This window comes from Leptopilina boulardi, unplaced genomic scaffold (genome assembly GCF_019393585.1).
Source record: "Leptopilina boulardi isolate dan_hultmark-lab unplaced genomic scaffold, ZJU_Lbou_2.1 LbouV2_292, whole genome shotgun sequence".
Classification (NCBI taxonomy): domain Eukaryota; kingdom Metazoa; phylum Arthropoda; class Insecta; order Hymenoptera; family Figitidae; genus Leptopilina; species Leptopilina boulardi.
Genome location: NW_026137854.1, coordinates 447,781 through 470,225, shown reverse-complemented (window position 1 = coordinate 470,225; position 22,445 = coordinate 447,781). Strand labels below are relative to the sequence as shown.

The following is a 22,445-nucleotide window of genomic DNA, read 5'->3' as shown; positions in this document are numbered from 1 at the left end:
CATGAATTTTGCAATGTCTCATTAAAAAATTAAAAATTTTTTTATTTTTAATCAAAACAACCAAGCTATCCAGACGTACAAAACGTTCTTCTAGTCTTTACGTGTTTTCTTATAAATTAAAATAAGTCAGGGAATTTTTTTCTTTTAGACTTGCTGGACGTCCTGATTTTAAAATAATTTTTAATACTGCAATATGAATTAAAAATAATTTTAATTAATATTTAATAATAAAATACTTCATTTGTTTGCTCATAATTTTTATTTCTGCAATATAGACTAGAAAAAGTTTTGATAAATAATTGTTTTTTAATTATTCTATATTTCTTTATCTAAATATAATTATAGAATATTTATTATAAGTTTGCGTCTATAATTAAATTAAATGATTTTATGATAAAAATTGTTCTTTGAAAGGTAATAAAATTTTTTATTATTTCTTAATAAATAATTTTTTTTATTTTTAAATATTTAACAATGTAATATTAAGCTTCTCACAAGTGCAGAAAAATCTGTCTATTTAGTATATAAAGAAGTTCAGAATTTCTCATTTCAGCGTGAATTATGTATCTATATGCGTTGCGTTATTCTGCGTTTATGTATGCGTATTGTAGTAAGGATGTGTTAGGAATAATTTTAAGCCAATTAAAGCGTACCAGTTATGTGTGTAAGTAGTAGAGCTATGGGGATTCAAGACCACTTACCGACCGGAAATCTCCAGGTAGTAGAAATCTGTTTTACTGGCCGAGCGTAGATCTCTTCTTTATCATGTGTTGCAGTTACCAACGTTGTCGCGAGATGGCGCTGTTGCACGCTGGAAGTTTTGACTTTTTTTTAACCCTTTTAGTCTCCCACCACCCCCTAATTTGCATATGTATTTTTTAAACTTTCACCCTTTTGGCCACCTCCCACCACCCCCTAATTTGCATATATCTTTTTTTAATATTACCACCCACTTTCCACCCTCTTGGTCACCCACCAGCCGCTTTATTTGCATATGTCTTTTTAAAATTTAACCCTTTTGGTCGCCTACCCACCCCCCTTAATTTGTATATGTCTTCCCTATGTATAATCATATACGGTCCCAAAAATTCTAAAATCATAATTAGAACCTCGAGGAACAAAGGGTTCGCGAGATACCGCGCGGGACTGGGTGGTTGGGAGTGGGTGGCGCACAGTGGATGACTCAAAAGTGAAAGGTGCAGTGTTGCTGGAAAATTTCCTTGCAATTTCCCACCATATAAAATTGTAATTTATTAGAATTATAATATAATATATAAGCTCTGATAAAAGATTATTATTATTTGTATTGCTATTATTATTATTTTTATTGAGTTTTTATGTATTTTATTTTTAATTTTTGAATGTAATTATCGTTTTATAAATCATTAAAACTTTTTTAAAATTATTTTCTGTTAGAAAACTTGAGTTTTAGTTAAAAATCTATTAAATTTGTACATTATTAGAGTATTTCCCGGAATTTCCCGTAATTTATTCATTTCCCGTAAAATTTCCCAATGCTGTCAAAATTTCTCGTACTTCGGGAAATTTCCATGTAATTAGCGACACTGGAAAGGTGTGCGGCAGATGTGTGCGTACGGTCACCGGGGCTCGTTGGTAGTCCATGCGTCAAGTGGGGATGGAGTTCAGTGGTAAGATGTTGTGAATGGTGGGGACTACATGTAACTCAGGCGATTCCCGTGGCAAGGAAAGTCATTCTGTTCCAGCTTCCAGAATAAGCAGCAGAAGACCTTCAGCACTCGCACCAGTAGAATTAAAATAGAGAATCCCACCCACATTCCTCCCACTTGGTCACTCTCTACCACCCACTCACGTCTTTTTAAGCTTCCCTCTCACTTTCCACCTACTAATTTGCATGTCGATTTTATTTTTCATGGTATGTAACTATTTTACCATATACTAATGTTGTTTTTTAAAAGAAGGCGGCACTTTATAAAACTTCTTTTTTTCATGGTAAGTCCCTATTTTTCAATGGTAACTCTACTTTATCATAGATCGGTGTTACCGACTGTTGTCGCACGATGGCGCTGTTTCTCGCGAGAATTTTTGAATTTTTAACCCCTTTGCATAAGTCCCTATTTTTCAATGGTAACTCTACTTTACCATAGATCGGTGTTACCGACTGTTGTCGCAAGATGGCGCTGTTACTTGCGGGAATTTTGAAATTTTTAAATCCCTTTGCATATGCATTTTTTAAAAATTCTACCCACTTTCATCCCACTTGGTCACCCACTACCACCAACTCATTTGCTTATTTTTTTTAGCTACTCTCCCACTTTCCACCCTCTTGACAACCAGTGTGGGGTTTAGAGTATATGTTGAGCTGCATGCGCACCCCCCTCTCTCTTTTCATCAACTTGCGTGCGCATTATTATAAAAGAGTAGGGATACATAGTATACCCTACCGAAAGAGAGGTATTGGAATGGTTCTGAATTGGACTTGGCTTGAGTTCCACTTCAGTACCACTACCTGATAACCCATAAGAAGACATTTTTAAAGTACTTTAACAATAGTTTTAAAGGTATGTTAGAACAGCAAACGTCTCTCACGATATCCGTGGAAAACAGCAAAAAAAACATAATAGTTTGTAGAAAATTTCAGTTAAGTTTGGAAATTATATTGCAATCCCTCCTTGAACAATAGACTCCAAGGTCCTTTGTTGAAGGATTACAATTTTAACTCGAGTTTTATTGCTTAAAAAATTTGTAATTTTAACAACTCAACTTTAAAAAATATATATTGAGATTCGTTAATATTTCCAGATTATGAATATCTAAAATTTATCATAAAATAATTATATTTAAAAAAGTTATAATTTATCTCGTATACCTTAAGTTTGAAAAAAAATGGACATCATTTTTGAATTTAGCTGCCAAAGGAAATATCATATGCATAATAATGTATGAAAATAATATAAATCCATGAAAAACAAATATAATATTGAAATAAATATAAAGTTTTAGTTTAAACATATTGAAAAAGCTAGTCGCTTTTCACTTTTATGAGGGTATTAACGGTAACTCGATCCTTTTCGCAGGTAAATTTCCCAGTTCCATTTCAGTACCAAAATGCTTTAAATTAGTACTGAGTTGGTACTGAGATCTCAGTTTCAATTTCCCAGTACCAATCCAGTACCACCCTTCCGGTAGGGTATAGTGAGTTGCGTGCGCAGTTTATTTTTTTTAAGTGTAAGTGAAAAGAAGTGGGAGAAAAAGAAGAGTTGGGTTGATGGGATATAATGCAGAACACAAGCCTAGAGATAGCATAACTGTTACAGATATACTGAAGCAACAACATCAACAGCAGCATTAGCATCACTACTCCATCTTCTATAAGGTATATATTCTACTTTAACTTCTTTTTTTAACCCACTCCCTTCACAGCTTAATTTTGATTTTTACATTAAAATTTTCCATTTACTTCTGCTTACAGATGTAAAAAAAAATCATGGATTTACAAAAACTCAACGAATTTTAAATTTATTAAGAAAAATTAATTATTATCAATGTCACTTTGATTCGCTAATGAAACGCGGTGCACGAATCGATCACTCTAATGAAAAAATTAAATAGGTTGTAACTGACAGAGCTTTTAATTGTAGATTGCAATCTGGAAGTATAATAAATATACTTCATAAAGATATTAATGAATTCTTAGATGATGCATTCAGTATTTTTAAAAATCAGGTTGAAACTTGCTTAAACAGGTTAGGTTCGATAAAAGCTTATACAGTATTCGTTGCAAAATTTAAAAAAATGTTAGCTAGTGGTATAGAGGAATTTGATATAAAATCATTTATTGCTAGGACGAATGATATTTTTCTGACAACTCAGTTAGATAATTTTTATAATGATAATGTTAAACAAGTACATGAAAACAGACATTTTACTACTCGCAGATGTTTTTGAAAATTTTAGAGACCAATGTCTTGATGCATATGGTTTAGATCCAGCTCACTATTATACAACTTCTGGATTGAGCTGGCATGCTATGTTAAGGTATACAAATGTTCAGCTGGAACTTCTTACAGATTTTGACATGATCATGTTTATTGAAAGTGGTACTTGATTGCTGTTGAATTAACAAAAATGGAAGTATTTATGAATAAGCCAATCTATATTGGACTTAGCGTCTTAGATATATCAAAGACATTAATGTATGATTTTCATTATAATTATATGCGAATCAAGTATGGTGATAATTGTAAATTACTTTACACTGATACCGATAGCCTTGTTTATAAAATTAAATGTGTAGATAGGGTAACTGCACCAGTGGTGGATCATTTAAGCCTACTAAATTTATTATTTTGACTTTTGTACAGATTTTTTCAGATGAAAAATATAGGGTAATCTTTACAATAGTATGAATTAACAAGTCTTCAAGGACACTATCGTGTAGTTTTCGACCTGCTTGTAACGTTTACACCCCCTCACACCCACATTCAACAATAAAATGACATTGCTCCAGTCGTGGATCAATTACGCCTTTACACTACACAAAAATAACTTAATGATGTAAATTTTTTTCCAAAAGTATTCTATATGGAAAGAATTGATTACTTTCTACTCGAAAAATTAAAAAAATTTAGACTAAACAATTATTTTTTAAGATTTCATGTGAAAAAGCATAAAATCAACAATTGTTGTATTGCTTTGTTTTCCTAAATACTTTCAAATGATTTTATTTCATAAAACTTATCTATACACCTCCCCTAAACGATTGAAACATTTAGTTCAATTAGAAATAGCTTATTTTAACCTTTTTAACGCCGTTGATCCACTATTGGTGCCTGATCCACCACTGGTGCATTTACCCTATCTACTCTGATATGAAGGTAGATATTTGCAAATTTGATACATATTATTACCCAGCTAATAATGTATATGGCATTCCGCAAGCTAGCAAAAAAGTCTTAGGTCTCATGAAAGATGAGTGTGTTCTGCCTTAAAAATATACAAATTCAATCTAGAACACAGTATTCCATAAGATTAAAATTACACAATGTACACACATTAAAACAAACTAAAACAGCTTTAAGTACATTTGACGATAAAAGATATTTATTAAAAAATAGTACAAACACTCTCGCTTGGGGACATTGTAATATTACAAATGTTGATATTGATGATGATGATGATGATGATTTGGAAATGTTACAACTCTGATATATATATTTCTTATTTATTTATATTTATTGTATATTTCTTAATTATTTATATTTATTGTTTATATTTCTTATTTATTTATATTTATTGTTCATATTTCTTATTTATTTATATTTATTGTTCATATTTCTTATTTATTTATATTTATTGTTTATATTTCTTATTTATTTATATTTATTGTACATATTGAAAAAAGAGTTGTAATGAAAGGAGAAGTGCAATTAAATTATTAATAAATGGAAAATTGTTATTAATTTTATGTCTACTTTATTTAATAAAACCTTCATATACATTATTACAATCGTTGACATAGCTCTATTAAGTATAAATAAATTCTTACAATATTTTTCTAACATTCTTTTAACTTTTCAGAAAGTTAACTTTAACTTTTCAAATAGTTAACTTTAACTTTTCAAATATTTACATGCTTTTTATATATAACTTTTCCAAAAGTTAACTTTAACTTTTCTAAAAGTTAACTTTAATTTTTCAAATAGTTAACTTTAACTTTTCAAATAGTTAACTTTAACTTTTTAAATAGTTAACTTTAACTTTTAAAATTTTACATTTCTGATTTATTTATCCAACTATTGTGAGAATTATCAAATCCAAGCCATTTTACATAGACTTTATTATGACGATTTTTAAGAACTTTTTCTACAAGATAAACATCTGAATATTTGACTTTGGAAATTTCTTCTTCATAGAAACCACCTTCGATGGGTTGATCTTGATAATCCTTTAGCTTGTATGTTACTGCAGTGGGATTACTAATAGCACTAGTTGCTATGTAGCGCTTTTCGTTATTTAGAATTAAAAACTTACATATTTTTAGTGAAATTTGTTTCAAATCATGGCCAAAATAAAATACCGTTGACAATTTCTTCAAAGCTTAAACTGCAAGATGGTAATTTAGAAGAAACTATAAACATAACCCCTCTAAATAAGGACATTGACATTGAATTCATGTCAATTTCCTAAAATATTTTATCTACGTAGCAAACAAATACAACATGAAGGTGGAATCAATTCTCTAACTTCATGTTTGCCAACTGTTAGTTTCAAATAAAATAATTAACTAGTGACGAAATAAATTATACTTTAATATTGCAAATAACCTATTAATTTAATAAATAACTTTAAAAATAAATTATCTAGTTTAATGTTAAAATAATTTATAAAGGTAAATAAATTTTTTTAATTTAATTTAACAAATAAAAATTAAGAAAATTAATCTTATTTCAAGAATTAAAAATAATAATTGCATGAGATTTAAAACTAGGATATTCTTTACCAGCCTAAATTTAAAAATTGATAAATTTTTTAAATTAAATTAATTTAAATTTATATGTTTTGAAAAACTCTTTAACTTACAAAAAATGCCGTGTACATTTTTTTAGTGAACCCTTGCGTGAGAACAAAAATTTTATTTCTGAGGTTATATCTTCAAAATATTTTAAATTAAATTTTTTTCCCATTTTAGACAATGTCTAATAAAAACTTTTAATCCTATGAAAAAGATAATAAATATAAATGCAATAAATATTTAATTATTAATATAAAAAAGAAGAGTAAATAGTTTATTATTATTTGATAAAGTTGAATTAGTTTCTTGATTTTTTGTAAGGATAGAAATTGGAAATAAAAGTGTTAATATAATAATATTAATAATTATCGTTGCCTCGAATTGCCTTTTTATAACTTTTGAGATTTGAAGTGTTACACTTGAAAAATTTGTCAGCCTTTTAGATACTTCTTTAAATTGCTTCATTTCTTCATCGTGGGAAATCCTTATGAATTTGATACATTCTTGATTCTAAAAAAAAATTGTTAAATTATAAAATAAAGCAAATATGAGAAAAAAAATTCACAGAAAAACAATTGTACCAACCTAAATCTATCAAAATGATACCATTTTTTTAGTCACCCGATAGCAAGAAATTTTTTTAAAGTGAATGTAGCTTTGAATCGCTACGTAGCGCTGTCGTTATTTGTAATCCCACTACTGGATTCGTTGATTTAACTTGAATGATGGTGAATATTTCCGTTGTCCAGTTGGGTGTGTATCCTTTTTCAAAAACATTTTTATACTTGCTAACTCGCACTTTATCACCAACTTTGAATTTTGCTTTCATAGGTAAAATTTTCCTTTGTTTGAATATGCGTTTCAACAGTCTCTTTTCATCTTCTCTGCTGACATCCGTAGGTTTCATTCCAATAGTACGATGTTTATTGTTATTATACTTTTTAACAAGAGATGGTAAAATGTCTTCCCATTTGTAATTTCCTCGTAAGTTGAACTGTGACCACATCATGTTTTTTAATGTGCGGTTAAATCTTTCAATAATTGAAGCTTTTAAATTATTATAAGTTGAATACAGTTTAATTTTATATGATTTCATTAAACTTTCAAATACAGAATTATAAAATTCTTTCCCTTTATCAGTATGCAAGTTTTTAGCAACACGTCCATTCACAAGTATAGATTCTATAGCTTCAGAAACATCTTTTCCACTTTTACTTTTTACAGGAAAAGCCCATGCATACTTAGAAAATATATCTATAACTCTAAGCATATATTTAAAACCTTTATTAACTTTTGAATAAGGTATCATTTCAACTAAATCTGCTTGCCAGGTTTCATCAATTCCACGCATTTCTACTTTTCGACATGGATTATTTATCCTAGCTTGCCTATGTAACTCTGTCACAACTCTTAACTTTTTATCATCCATGTTCCAGGATGTATAATAAAATGATCTGAATAGAACAATATTCAATATAAAAATGATCTTGATTTTACAAGTTCACTCTTAATATATAATTTGAGCTTCCCGTAATTCTTCAATTATTGACATAATTTCATTATTATGACTTGAATTGACAGCCTGTTTTGATGCGACAAGTAACCGTAGACGATCAACAATCTCGTTTGGATTATCCCAATAGACGTAGTCTGCATATGATTGTTTCTTCACCATCATAAATTGTGGTAATTGAGTTTTTCTCTTCGAGTAAGAATATCCAGATTTGAGCAAAAGTTTTGCAATAACATTAGTATATTTGAAAGTGTTATTACTACGAATAGGTTTATTTGGACTATAATTCTTTCTATATGCATTCGTACTACGTAGAATTTCTTTATAGTTTACGAAATCATTAGCATTTGTTAACTTCTGATCAGGTTTTTTTCGGAATATGAGTTCCAATAATCCATCCGTTTTAGAATATTTTTTCTTCCCAACTAGGTTAATGTAAGAACCTTTTGTCCAACATTTGTAGAAATTTCTTTGTTAATTTATCAGAATCTTCTTCTTCCATAGTATCAATCACATTACTTGCTTCTTTAATATTATACATGTCTTGTTCATGAAAGGCATCATTAAGTATATTATTTTGCTCATTAACAATAATATTATGATTCTCTTGATTTGATAATTTATCAATTATATTTTCATTTTTTAAATTTTGGATGTCTTCTTCTTCAGAAATAGGATCATAAAACGCTACATCACCATTATAAATAGATGTGTTGAAAGGTGTATCTTTACTAATGGCAGTCTTAAAAGATGATTCAAAGTCTTCTTCTTCTTCTTTCTTTACATGGTTTTGAAAATTTTCAATCTTTATAGGATTTTTAGATATATTCACTAATTTTTCCAACTGAGTAACTAATGGTTGAAAGGTTTCTTTCAACATATTTTCAGCTGACTCTCTACAACTTTTAAGAATACGATGTTTTCGACGTATAGCATCACTTGCTGCAGCTATTTGATGTAGTGTCTCTCGCTCCTTTCGAAACATGTTTATTTATGGAAGTCTGAAACTGAACTAATGTAATTCTCTTGAAATACTTAATATTTATAACTGAATGAATAAAGCAATCAAATCCCTTCCTATATCTTCCATCATTCAGATTTATCTCTTTATCAATAACTACAAATCCATACTTGTCAGAGTTCCAACATACTAAACATAAATCTCGAAACTGTGTATAACTCATATCTGTATTCACATGATCATTATAAACAAGCTTGAGGTTCCTTTCATCTTGTTTGAAAAGCACAAGCAAGTTAATATTATCTCTAACAATATGTTTTGGAATATGAGCATATGTTTGACATAGATAAAAACTATCGACGTTAACATGTCGCCCCATACAAAAAAACGCCTTAACATTGTCCTGCTTCTCACAAGCGATATCATCAAAAATGAAAATTGAATTTGTTTTTGCATCTTTAGTTGTAACGACTTGTTCATGTTCACTGAATGGGAAGAACTCGATACCATCTACTTTACTAAGTACTTGTTCCAAAAATTTATATTTCGGTTGCTGTAATGACTTTGAATGTAAATATATATTTTCAAATCCTAAACCATTCGGATGTATAATCAGAGAAAGAAGTGCATTCGTTTTTCCACAATTTGATGGTCCACAAAAAGCTGCTCGAATACTATTTGAAAATAAACTTCCATGTCGTTTAACCCCATTATCTTTAGTTTCAATGAGGTTATCCACATTTGCAATCGGGAGTTGTACAGCTTGTACCTTGAACTGCATCTTAGAATTGACTAATGAAAAAACTATAAATACCCCACTTATATAGTCGCCCTCAATTAGTTGGTTATAGACCATTGTCGAGTGAGGAATGATTACTCACGATAAAGTGAAGAAAAATTCTTGCAGTGGTCAAGGATTTCTCAATACTTTAATTAACAAATTACCATTCGACTGTCATATTCCTGGTTATTAATATTGTGGACCTGGAACAAAGTTGGCAAAACGTCTTGCACGAGGGGATCCTGGTATAAATTCCTTGGATACAGCTTGTAAGGAGCATGATATAGCCTATTCAAAAGATAAAGACATGGCTGTAAGAAATACTGCAGACAAAATACTAGCTGAAAAGGCGTGGGAACGAGTAATTTCCAAGGACGCTAAAATTAGTGAAAAAGCAGCTGCATTAGCTGTAACTAATATAATGAAAGCTAAATCTAAATTTGGGATGGGTTTACCACTAATACCAATTTTTGCCGGACTTAGTGCTTTAGGAGCACTTAGTGGTGGAGTTGGTGGTACTGTACAAGCAGTAAATGATGCTAATGCTGCTAATGCTGCTAAAAAACAACTTTCAGAATTTCAACGACATAATGAAAAAATGGAGGCTATTGCTATAGGAAAGGGTATATATATTTGAAACCCTATCGTAAGGGACTTGGTCTTTGTATTAAACCGCATCAAGGAAATGGATTGAAATATACAAAGAGCGTTCAAAAAAACTAATATTGAAGCTACCTCACCGCGCACTAACCGACTATGATTTACTTAAATATGCTAAACTTATGAAAATACCTAAATTTCGTGGAGTTTTCATGAGAAATGAATTACCTATTACAGGACCTTATAAATGTGAATCAGCAATAATTAATCTTGATGATAAAGAAGGTCCTGGAACACATTGGGTAGCATATAAAAAGATAAACAATGAAATGGAATATTTTAATAGTTTTGGAAATCTTTCACCGCCATTGGATCTCATTGTTTATCTAGGTGTTGGTAGCTATATAAAATATAATCATGAGAGATATCAAAATTTTGCTACATTTATATGTGGTCATTTATGTCTTAAATTATTATGTAAGCAACTTAACGTTAAGAATAGTTTTAATCTATATAAGAGTATGTAAATAATTATAATCTTCAGTATAAAAGTAGATGTCCAACATGAATGACTCTTTTACTTTAACGTTGACGGGAAAGTCTTCAGTTCTAGAGGCTTTATACTTCCCACCTATTGAACTTTCACCTAACAAAAATTATACACTTGGTCTTGTTGATCTATTTACATATAACTCAATTCCTAACATTGATGAAAATTACAACAAATTTTATATAAATAATATTGACATTACTATACCTACAGGTAGTTGTGAAATTAAAGATATAGAAGCATATTTAAAACGTCGAATAACATAAAAATTATTTGTCAATAGAGTGCAACAATAGTACATTAAAATGCTATATTAAATCAAATATTTTTTATTGACTTTACTCCTGAAGATTCTATTGTTAGTTTATTGGGATTCACTGCTCGCAAACTACCACCGAATGTAAAACATTCTTCTGATTTACCTGTAAAAATATTGAAAGTGAATGCTCTACGCATTGAATGTAATATTACCACTGGAGCGTATATAAATAGTGAAAAAGTCCACACTATACATGAATTTTTCCTCACTGTTCCACCGGGATATAAGATTGTAGAAGTTCCAGCACACATCATTTACCTTCCAGTCGCCGTTAGGACAATACATAACATTCAGCTGCGTATAGTAGATCAGAACGGTATTTTGGTTAATTTTAGAGGAGAGACAATAACAATCCGTTTACACATTAAATCAATGTAATGGGTATTGTTTATAATTGAAAAGTTTAAAGTAGTTATAAAACTCAAACACCATGTCCATCGAAGATCAGTTTGTATACAGTTCGCAAGGTGTTAACACCTCAGAGTCGACAATTCCTGAAGCAGCTAGGTCTACGAGTCAGAAATCAAAACTAAGGAAGAGAAAGAAGAGAAAATTTTTTCTTGTTTTTTTTGTGTCGCTGTTATAAGAAAAATGGAAGAGCTTCTTAGCATTATTGTACAAAATCAAGATTTATCTATTTTACCAAGCAATAGTGTATTACATATTTTTGGAAAGTTGATTAATGCTGATGGAACTGATGCCACACAAAATATTCATTTCATGAAAGTAGTGGGGGTTGAACTGAGAGGTATATAACTCACGTTCCTGGGATAAAAATGTGACGCTCCACGGTGAAAGGGACCTTAGCTCCAAAAGACAAATTTTACAGAAAACGCGTTTAAAGTGATGCGTTGTGATTGGTTGGAGCGCTCCATCAGAATTCAGCCCCACCACCTTACTACTACATTGCTATTTTGTACATCGGTGAGTCAGACGCGTCTGAGATTACTTCGTTCATCTTCGGCTTTAATATTATGCGCGCCAATTTTTGAATTAAAACACGAATGAAAACCGGCTTTTTTTGGAAATGTAAGTGATATATTTTTTATTAAAAAGCATTAAATTTTATTGTAAAAAACAACAAAAAGAAAAATAGAGAAAAAAATTATATAATAATAATATAAATATTTAAATAACTAATCTCCATGATTGGCTTTCCTAGGGCTCTGAGTGTATAGTTACGCTACTGAAAGAGCCGATGTCGCACGAAGCGAGTGAATCACATACACAAGGCGAGTATGATTGTGTGAAAAGTGGAGGGGCTGGATTTCTGATACTGCCTTGTGGTGACGTCACGTAACCAAAACATGCCCATGTTTAATTAATAATAACACGAAATCTAATAATTAAAATTTTTTTTGAATTTTTCATGTGAAAGAGCAACTCCTAATCTATGGATTTACATCAATAACTAGAAATTCATGTTTTTGTAGCTAAGGTCCCTTTCACCATGGAGCGTCACAAAATTATTTCTATTCCAGGATGGAGTTCATCGTAGACGTTCAAGGCTTCAAGAAACCCTGCAACGATTTCATTTTCAAAGAGTTGGCTATACTTCCTCTTGAAGCTGATGCTCAGTTTACCTCTTTGAACCTCCATATGCTTGGAATTCACTACCTGAACGTTATAAAAGTGAAAATCTCTGGCTAACAAACAATTATTATCATGGAATCCACTGGATGTCTGGAGGTGTATCTTACGATGAACTGCGTACTATTATACAAGAAACATTACGAGGTACAAAAACTAGCTACACGAAAGGTGTTGAAAAAAGCAGTGGTTAGAAAAATATTTGTTAAATGTACAAAATTTAGAAGATATAGACTGTCCCACGATTAAAAATATTAAAACTGAATCATTGTTAACTACATGTACGCATCATATTACACAAACTAACCATTGTGCTGTAAACAATGTTATGATTCTTCGAAATTGGTTTCTGAATGTATCGAATGAACTGAGAAATTTATCAGATGGCGTCGATGAAGTTGATTGTACTCATACTACTTTAAAATATTTTTATGAAAATTCTGAATCTTATGTATAATAAATTTTAAATACTTTATCTGAATAAATTAATTTATTAGTTTTTAAAAAATAAAAAAACGCCTATTTATTACTTGAACCCATACCCTTAGTATTAAGACTAATAATAATGAAGGTAAAATAAGAAAAGAAACAATTTTTTTATGTGAAACTTTCCATGTGACCAATAGCGTTGAGTTTTTCTAAATCCATGATTTCTTTTTATATCTGTAAGCAGAAGTAAATGGAAAGTTTTAATATAAAAATTAAAATTAACCTGTGAGGGGAGTAGGTTAAAAAAAAGGATTTAAAGTAGAATATATATACCTTATAGAAGATGGAGTAGTGATGCTAATGTTGTGGCTGCTGTTGATGTTGTTGCTTCAGTATATCTGTAACAGTTATGCGATCTCCAGACTTGTACTCCGCATTATATTCCATCAGCTCCACTCTTCTCCTTTCTCTCACACTTCTCTTCACCCCCTCACTTTAAAAAAACTGTGCACGCATCTTCACTTTAACGTAGAATAAGCATCACCCCTCTCTATTGAAAGAATGCGCACGCAAGTTGGGTGGAAAATAACTACATTAGGATATTTCTAGAAGTTAGTAGGTTATGGAGAGGGGGTAACGCCATTTTTATTTATAAGCAAATGTAAAATTTTAATCTCAATACCCCCACTTTTATTTAATACATACTTAATATTTGCGCACGCAACTCCACTTAACTGAAAAGCAGCTCATGGATCGTCACATATGAGGCATTCTTTGTCAACTGAAGCCCTCCATCCCTCCAAAATTGCTTTAGTTATAAAAAATCGGACAAGGTCTTAAAAATTCTATAAAAATAAATACTTTTTAATGCCGAGTGGCGTTTTTCAAAATTCAAAATGGCGGATCCAATAGGGCGCCTAATTTTTTAAAAATTTATTGGATTCACTTGAAAATGGTTACTCGGGGGTGTTTGGGATCGCTGATTACGAATCCGATGTTAGTTTTCAAAAATTCAAAATGGCGGATCCAATATGTCGGACTTTTTTTAAAAAATCATTGGATTCGCTTAAAAATTGTTACTCGGGGGTTTTTGGGGTCGATGATTACGAATCTAATATTAGATTTTTAAAATTCAAAATAACGGATGATTTTAAAAAAAATTTATTTCATTCATTTTAAAATTGAAGTAAAAGGTCCCTGTGTTTTACAGGGTTGACACTATCAACATATTAAGTTTATGAAGCCCACATTACTTTTGTTTTTTTTCACTTTGAAAGTAATTTTTCTTTTTTTATTTTTTTTTATTTTTATTTTTTTTAATTTTTTTTTCGTTTTTAATAATTTTTTTGAACAAATAAATAAATAATTTTTTAAAATTAAAAAATTTTTTTTAATTGAATTTTTTTAGGACAATGGATAACTAAACGTAATACCATCAGCAGCACTTGAGAACCGTTTGATTAATAACTTGTTCTCACTTAACACAGTGAACGAGTGGTTTTTTTGGATTTGTGGAACTGGAGGAGCAGAATCAAACCATGTCTTTAACGACCTTTTGACTCTTTCGTGTTCTACTTTACTATAGAATAAAATAGACATTGAGTCAAAGAATGTTTTACCCCAATCATAAAGCTTTGTAGCCGTTAAAATAGCATCTACGGGTTTAACAAGCAGACTTGCTCTTGCTGCTTCTCCTTTAAATGTAGCACCAATACCATCGCATGCAGTCTTGCCATGTGCGGTTGCATGGTAATGCCAGTCAGCTTTAATACCAAAATCTTTTTCATGGCTCATCAAATTTTGCATCTGAAACTTATTTTTAAAATGTTGTTTAGCACCGTCACTGAAATAAATAATTTTTTCAACTGGGAAGAGTTTCTTTATTTCAGGTATCAAAAGACGTTGAACTGTGTACACAGCAGAAGTATCATGTTGAGTAGAATCAGATAGAAAAATAAAACTCTTATGTTCTAGTTTAGAATTCGCTTTAAAATAGCAAACTACAGTAAACACAGTGCATTGGTCATTGTTAAAGTGGAAAGCTTGAACTGCATCTTGAGCCACATACTTATAATTTTCACCGAAATCTAATGTTACAAGTACCTGTTTGTCAAGAATATGAGTTTTTTGATATTCGAAATAATCCGCCTGCTTTTTTGAAATATATGAATGAGACTTTAAAACTGAGAGTTTGCTACATAATTCATCGACAAATTCTTCGGAAGACATTATGTGTGTGTGTGTGTGTGTTTAAAGTGCATCTGTCAGTTCCAGTCCACTGACTAAATACCACTTGAAAAATATTATTATCTTGCAAACACTCTTTCAAATAATCGCATAATTATGTGCTGCCTGGGCAATTTTTACATTCATCAAGATGACAAGCTGTAGTTGCGTTTTTACACATTATTTGCGACAAACCATCTTTGTAAGTAACAATTGGATTTTCTGATTCTTTTGTCAGGTTCTCAAAATCAATGGCATCAAACAGCAGAATGCACTTTTGGTGAATGATACAAACACACACAGTATGTGTTCCACTACTTCCCATTAGTACACAATAATGAGGGCGCATTTGTGCAAATTTACTGAAACTGACTGGAAAGTTTGGATTCAATTCTTCATATTTCGAGTGGAGAACACGTAAATCTAAAAGCAACAGACGTTTTTGCATAAGAACCTGTTTGCCGTCAATTTTAATGGATTTAACATCTTTTACGCAAGGCATTACTCGGCTATTAGAATCACTTAGATAAAATTCATTTATTTTCTGTACTGTTGTTTCTGACAATTTTTTGCCAACTTTTGCAGTTGTTTCTGCTAGAATACCCTTCGCAGCTTTCAATTCTTTTGCTTTTTTTGTTAATCTTTTTGAGCAACTAAATTCCCTCGCAATTTTTTTAATACTCTAGGATGTTGGGACAATTGTTAAAATTACCAATCTCTGTGGGTCATTTAAATTTAAACTAGAAAACTTTTCTTTTAACTCATCTAGCATCTCTTCAAGTTCTATTTCTCGTTCTGATCTTTCTTTTGAAGAATCAGGATTTATAGATGATGAAGATGAAATGTCCATTGAATCAAGGGTTTCATCTGGATTACACTCCATAATTTTATTGTCATCAGTACATAGAACTTTGTAGTTTCTGCAGTCATACCAAATTTTTGAATTTTCAACAATATCTGGGAACTTTCGATTTAGATTTTTGGACAAAAACCGCAATCCCTTACCGTTATGCCCTTCTTTGTTGTATGGATTGCAACATCTATCCAAATGAGTACTTATCTTGACGTTTGACATTGCTTTAGTACTTAAATCTATTAAAAAACAATATTAAAAAAATAATAATTTGAATAGAAATAAAAAAAACTGTAGAAATAAAAACTTTTTCTGCATATCTTGGTCAGAAGTACGTGATACCATTTATTTCGAATAAGGTAACAACAAATAGGAAAAAGGGAATTTTTGACCCTTCGGGAAGTTTCCAAAATTAAAATGGAAAAAAGGAAAATGAGAAACTTCGGACTACCGTGCGGTGGCTAGTAGTGGAGTGACCAAGGAGAATAGCGCCTGACTAAGGCTCGCTCGGTGCCTATAGTGGGGAGCGCTGAGTCGCGTGCTGCGCGTTGATTGGCTCACGCGGTTGCACGTGCCGACGATATGTCCATATATGGGCATCAGGCGATATTCGTGAAACAAAGAGGGGAAAACCGATATCAATCGGTTTTCTGAAAAATGCTCAACCGTCAAACGAATATTTTTGAATAATAATATTTATTATTATTATTATTATTATTTAATATTAATAATAATAATAATAATAATAATAATTATAATTATAATAATAATATTTTTGATGTGAAACGGGCAAAAATAATATTTAAATTTCAATTTAAATTGAGACTTAAATTCTTTTAAGTAACGATTTTCAGGCAAATTCGATAATTTTTTAAAACAGTCCACCATATTGGATCCGCCATTTTGAATTTTTGAAAACTAACACCGGATTCGTAATCAGCGACTCCAAAAATCTCCGATTAACAATTTTCAAGTGAATACATTGATTTTTTAAAAAAAAGTCCGCCATATTGGATCCGCCATTTTGAATTTTTGAAAACTAACACCGGATTCGTAATCAGCGACCCCAGAAACCCCCGTGTAACAATTTTTAAGCGAATCCAATGATTTTTTAAAAAAAGTCCGACATATTGGATCCGCCATTTTGAATTTTTGAAAACTAACATCGGATTCGTAATCAGCGATCCCAAACACCCCCGAGTAACCATTTTCAAGTGAATCCAATAAATTTTTTAAAAATTAGGCGCCCTATTGGATCCGCCATTTTGAATTTTGAATAACGCCACTCGGCATTAAAAAGTATGTATTTTTATAGAATTTTTAAGACCTTGTCCGATTTTTTATATCTAAACCAATTTTGGAGAGATGGGGATTTAGTTGACAAAGAATGCCTCATATGTAGAATTGAAATTTTAAATTCACTGCGTAGAAGGTGGCGCCATCTCCTAGAAAATGTTAATAACATCAATGCAGAGTGGTAATGTAGAATGTTATTGATTTACCTATTGATCTTTTTAAAATAGCTTAGTAATGTATCGATTTATCCTATGATTCACTACAGTGGCGCTATCTTCTAGAAAATGTAGTGTAACATTAATGCAAAGTGGTAAAGTAGAATGTTATTGATTTGCCCATTGATCTTTTTACAATAGCTTGGTAATGTATCGATTTATCCTATGATATTTATTTAAATATTATTACATATAATAAATAATTTGAAGAGGGTATTAAATAAAAAAAGAAAAAAATTGTTAATAATATAATATAAAAAACATATTTTTTAAATTACTTTTTCCCACAATTTTTTTTGGGTTCGGTTCTCTTCCGAACCCATGGAAGTATTATATTCCGCCTCCCCAATGGGATAGCCGCATAGGATGCAGCAGCAGCCGCTGCAGCCACGGCATTGCGTGACCTCTTTGGTGGCGGTGGAACTTGTCGCCCCGATGATGATGATGATCACGCTGATGATAATCTTTCTGCTTGAACTGCCACTGCCGATGCTGGATTGTCCAGCAATGGACCCCATCTTGTCCGTTAAGGCGTCTTCGCAACATTCTCCTTAGATACCATCGGAGGATGAATTACTGGACCCTATAAATAATAAAATAATTTTATAAAAATTAAACATTTAATATAATAATTTTATAAATTAAATATTTTTAAAAAATGTGTTAAAAAAAACTCTTATGAAATTTAATCTTCTTTTTTAAATTATAATGAAATATAATGTGCTTGAAGATACGAACGTTCAAATGAACGAAATCTCCCGCACACTGTAATAGACTAAAAATCAAGTTAAAATATAATAAATATATGTATAAACACTTTTATTTATTAAATAATACTTATTACAACATTATTAAAAGCTAATAACACGAAAAAATTAAAAAATTGACATATCATAATAGACATAAAACATAACCAAGAATGTGTAAAGAAATAACTTTCAATTAATTAATTAATTACTTAATAAGAACAGCTTCATATAAAAAAATAACAAATAAACAATTTGTTTCTTTTTAAACAATTTGTATGAAAAAAAATATTACAACCTTCGGACCCCCCCAAAATTTTAAACAATTAGCGATAGATGGCGGGAAAATTGAAAAAATTTACATAAAACCTAATTGTTTATACTGAAGAACAGGTTATTTTCAAAAATTTTATTTGGAAAAGTTGTTTCTTTTTAAACAATTTGTATGAAAAAAAATATTACAACCTTCGGACCCCCCCAAAATTTTAAACAATTAGCGATAGATGGCGGGAAAATTGAAAAAATTTACATAAAACCTAATTGTTTATACTGAAGAACAGGTTATTTTCAAAAATTTTATTTGGAAAAGTTGTTTCTTTTTAAACAATTTGTATGAAAAAAATATTACATCCTTCGTAATTGAAAAAGAAAAATATCAAAAATTCTATTCAGTTTTATTAAATATTCTAACAAGATTTCTTTCCTTGTATGAGGTTGTTAAATTCAAATTTGACATTAAAAAAATAAAAATGGCTGATAGAAGATGGCGGACAAAAAAAATTAATTTGTAATTTTTAATAAAAAAATTTTTATTCACTAAAATTGACATTTTTATAATAGTTTTTTTTTCAAATTCAGCAATTTTTTTTTAAATTTTTGACCCTCCTCCCATGATTTTTTTTTATATATAATATGTCAATTTTTTTTTTATATTCCGAAATCTGCTTTGCCGTCTCCTGGATCAGCTCGAAGGTTTCATTTTTTTTTATTAAATTCTTCAGCTCTGAAATATAAATTTAAAAATTATTAAATGCAACATATTTATCCGTATAATACATTATTGGATTATATTTTACAAGTATCTTAAATTTTTTTAATTACCTTCATATGCCTCTATTTGTTTACGTCGAGGTGTTTTTTTGTTTATTTTTAGAGGTTCCACCTCCTCCTCTGATTGGTTATCATCTGAAAATATATATAATTAAGAAAAATATGAAAATTAATAAGTATTTTATTATGTAAAAAAGTATCGAACAAATTACGAAGCAACAATTTTATGACTTTTCCATTAAGATTTATAATTTTTATTATTATTTTTAATTTAAAATAAATTTTCTGAGAAATGAAAATTCGATCAAATATAACCCTCATAACAAAAGGATATCCCTAGGATATCCATATCAATGGTCGATATCCTAGAAGTTTCCGCAGGATATTTTGGGATATCCATAGGATATCCAAACCGCCGGTCTGTGGGACATCAACAGGACATCCATAGGATATCCACAGGATATCCCTAAGACATACACAAAATATCTATTGGATATTATATCGTAGGATATCCATGGGATATCCTCAGGATGTCCGTGGGATATTCACGGGATATTTAATATCTCAACATATATTTTTAAAGGTTAAAATTGTTAAGCTAATATAATGAATAATAGTATAATAAATACAAAAATCTTAAGAGCTTCTAATTTATTTTAAATGAAGATTTAAAACGCATTTTTCAAAGTTTTTAAATAAACTCATGCACTTAATGTATAATTAATATTAATAGTTATTCGTTATTTGCGGGGAAGAATTTATATTGTTTAAAGACAATTTATTTTCTGACAATATTAAGCATATGAATAAAGGAATGAATCACGAATGAGAAAAAAATTAGTTAATAATTTTTCAAATTAAACATCTTTCGCGAAAAACAAATCGCATTTTATTTTATTTATATAAAATTTAATTCATAGAATATTCTCACTCGTAGTCTCATAATGACTTTTAAAACAGTATCCTGAGAATATCTTTTTGACATCCAGAAGATATACTGAGAATATCCTGAAAATATCTGTGGGATATCCTGACCATATCTATGGAATATCCTGATGATATCTGTGGGATATCCTGACGATATCTATGGGATATCTGGAGGACATTTATGAAATTCTATAGAGATATCCAGAAGATATCCTGTGGATATCCAAAGGATATCTAAACCGCCGGTTTTTTGGATATCCTTAAGAGATCCTTTTGATATCCATAGGACATCCCAAGGATATCTATTATCGTTTAGAGATTTCTTATATAGGATATATACTTACGAGTTTTTGAAGAACTCCCATTTAATTTTTCTGCTTTGAGCATGGATTTGTATTTTTTAATTTGTTTTTTTAAGAATTCCACTGATTCATCATCAGAAGACGATGAATATTTATATTCTTTCGGCATCTATAATAAAAAGAAAAAATTATAAACAAATTTGAATATGATTCTTATAAGTGTAAATTTTTTGAATTTTGGAAAAAATGTATGATTGAATACCCGGATCAAATAACTCGACCGACGCTCGGACGAACGCTCTATTACCAGTCAAGTAGCAGTGACAGCCTGTGGGCGGCTCACTGCTACCCGACTACCATTAGAGCGTGCGTCCGAGCGTCGGTCGAGTTATTTGATCCGGGTATTCGATTGTATATTCGATGAGCTAAATTTTTATTAAGTATTTTATAAAGAAAGAGGTTAAAATTGAAAATCCAGCATTCAAATACAACCCGTATAATATTAAAAATACATATTATACTAAAATTTATTTTCAAATCAATAAAACAAATTTTGCATTTACACAAATTATTTACTTTTATTTAAAGAAATTGAAAATAAGTAAATTATAATTTTACAAAGGGTAAAATTATTATTTTTTACTTAACCTCAAAAATTAACAATATTATAATTATAATATTGTTAATTTTTGAGGTTAAGTAAAAACCGTAAGTAAAACCGTTTTTCAATTAACTTGAAAACCAAGTAAAATTATAATTTTACTTGGTTTTCAAGTTAATTGAAAAACGGTTTAATTTGTAATATATAAAAAAACAATTATTTGTTTAAAACATCATTCCTAACAAAAAAATTCTGTAAAATTATAATAAAATTTCTAAAAAAATAATTTTTAAAAATATTTTAATTTATATGTGGTTTAAATTTTGCATACAATTTAGGTCTCTGATCGAGTTTAAGATACAAAAAATTGGTTTTAGTCGGTTTTTTATTTAAAAAAAAATAAATTGATTAATCATTATTTTACTTTAAATAACTAATGTCATTAGATATTAAATTCATTTGATTAAATCTGTATTAAGAGAATAATTGTATAAAAATATTGTCAAAAAAAAATTATATTACAATACTTCAGAATCGAACTAATTGTAAAACAAACTTTAAAACTTTTATTTAAGTATGACAAATTTAAAAAAAATTGTAAAATTACATTTTTATAATTTTTCAAGTCTGACTTAAGCAATTTATTTGAACAATGTGTCCGCAAAATTTTATTTTCAAAATTCCCTGAATTTTTCCCGACTAATTTTTTATTTTCCCTGACTAAAAAAATTTTGAATTATTTAATATTGTTAAAAATAATTGAATTTCAAAAAATTGTGTTAAATTTCAGACAATAATTATAATAAAAGAAATATTTAATGATCTATGTTGATGAAGAATTTATTAAGAATCAAATAAAAAAATTTAATTCAAAAAATTTTAAATTGAAAAATGCTTTTAGATAACTAAATTTTTTAAAAATATAATGAAAATTATTTAAAACAATTTTAATTTTTGCAAATAATTTAATTTTAATTTATTTTAAATTAAAAT

General features: G+C 29.6%; 2 protein-coding genes across 2 annotated transcripts in view; one reads left to right on the top strand and one right to left on the bottom strand.

Annotated features, from left to right (window-relative positions):
- The window catches only part of LOC127282261 (GPI mannosyltransferase 2), a 104,189-nt gene that overhangs the window by 7,803 nt on the left and 73,941 nt on the right, over positions 1 to 22,445 (top strand). The gene's annotated exons all lie outside the window — the stretch shown is intronic.
- Positions 18,353 to 21,035, bottom strand: LOC127282268 (uncharacterized). Its single transcript, XM_051306443.1, has 4 exons — positions 20,894 to 21,035; positions 19,674 to 19,757; positions 19,523 to 19,575; positions 18,353 to 18,409 (listed from the first exon to the last, which is right to left on the bottom strand). Exons 1-4 carry the CDS (start codon positions 21,018 to 21,020, stop codon positions 18,353 to 18,355), a joined length of 321 nt encoding a protein of 106 aa, XP_051162400.1. The 5' UTR covers positions 21,021 to 21,035.

Coding starts and splice junctions, on each gene's coding strand:
- LOC127282268 (XM_051306443.1), bottom strand. CDS start 21,020: ATGCCGAAAGAATATAAATATTCATCGTCTTCTGATGATGAATCAGTG. Junction 19,576..19,673: donor ACAAATAGAGGCATATGAAG/GTAATTAAAAAA, acceptor TTTATATTTCAG/AGCTGAAGAATTTAATAAAA. Junction 18,410..19,522: donor TCGAGCTGATCCAGGAGACG/GCAAAGCAGATT, acceptor TATTATTTATAG/GGTCCAGTAATTCATCCTCC.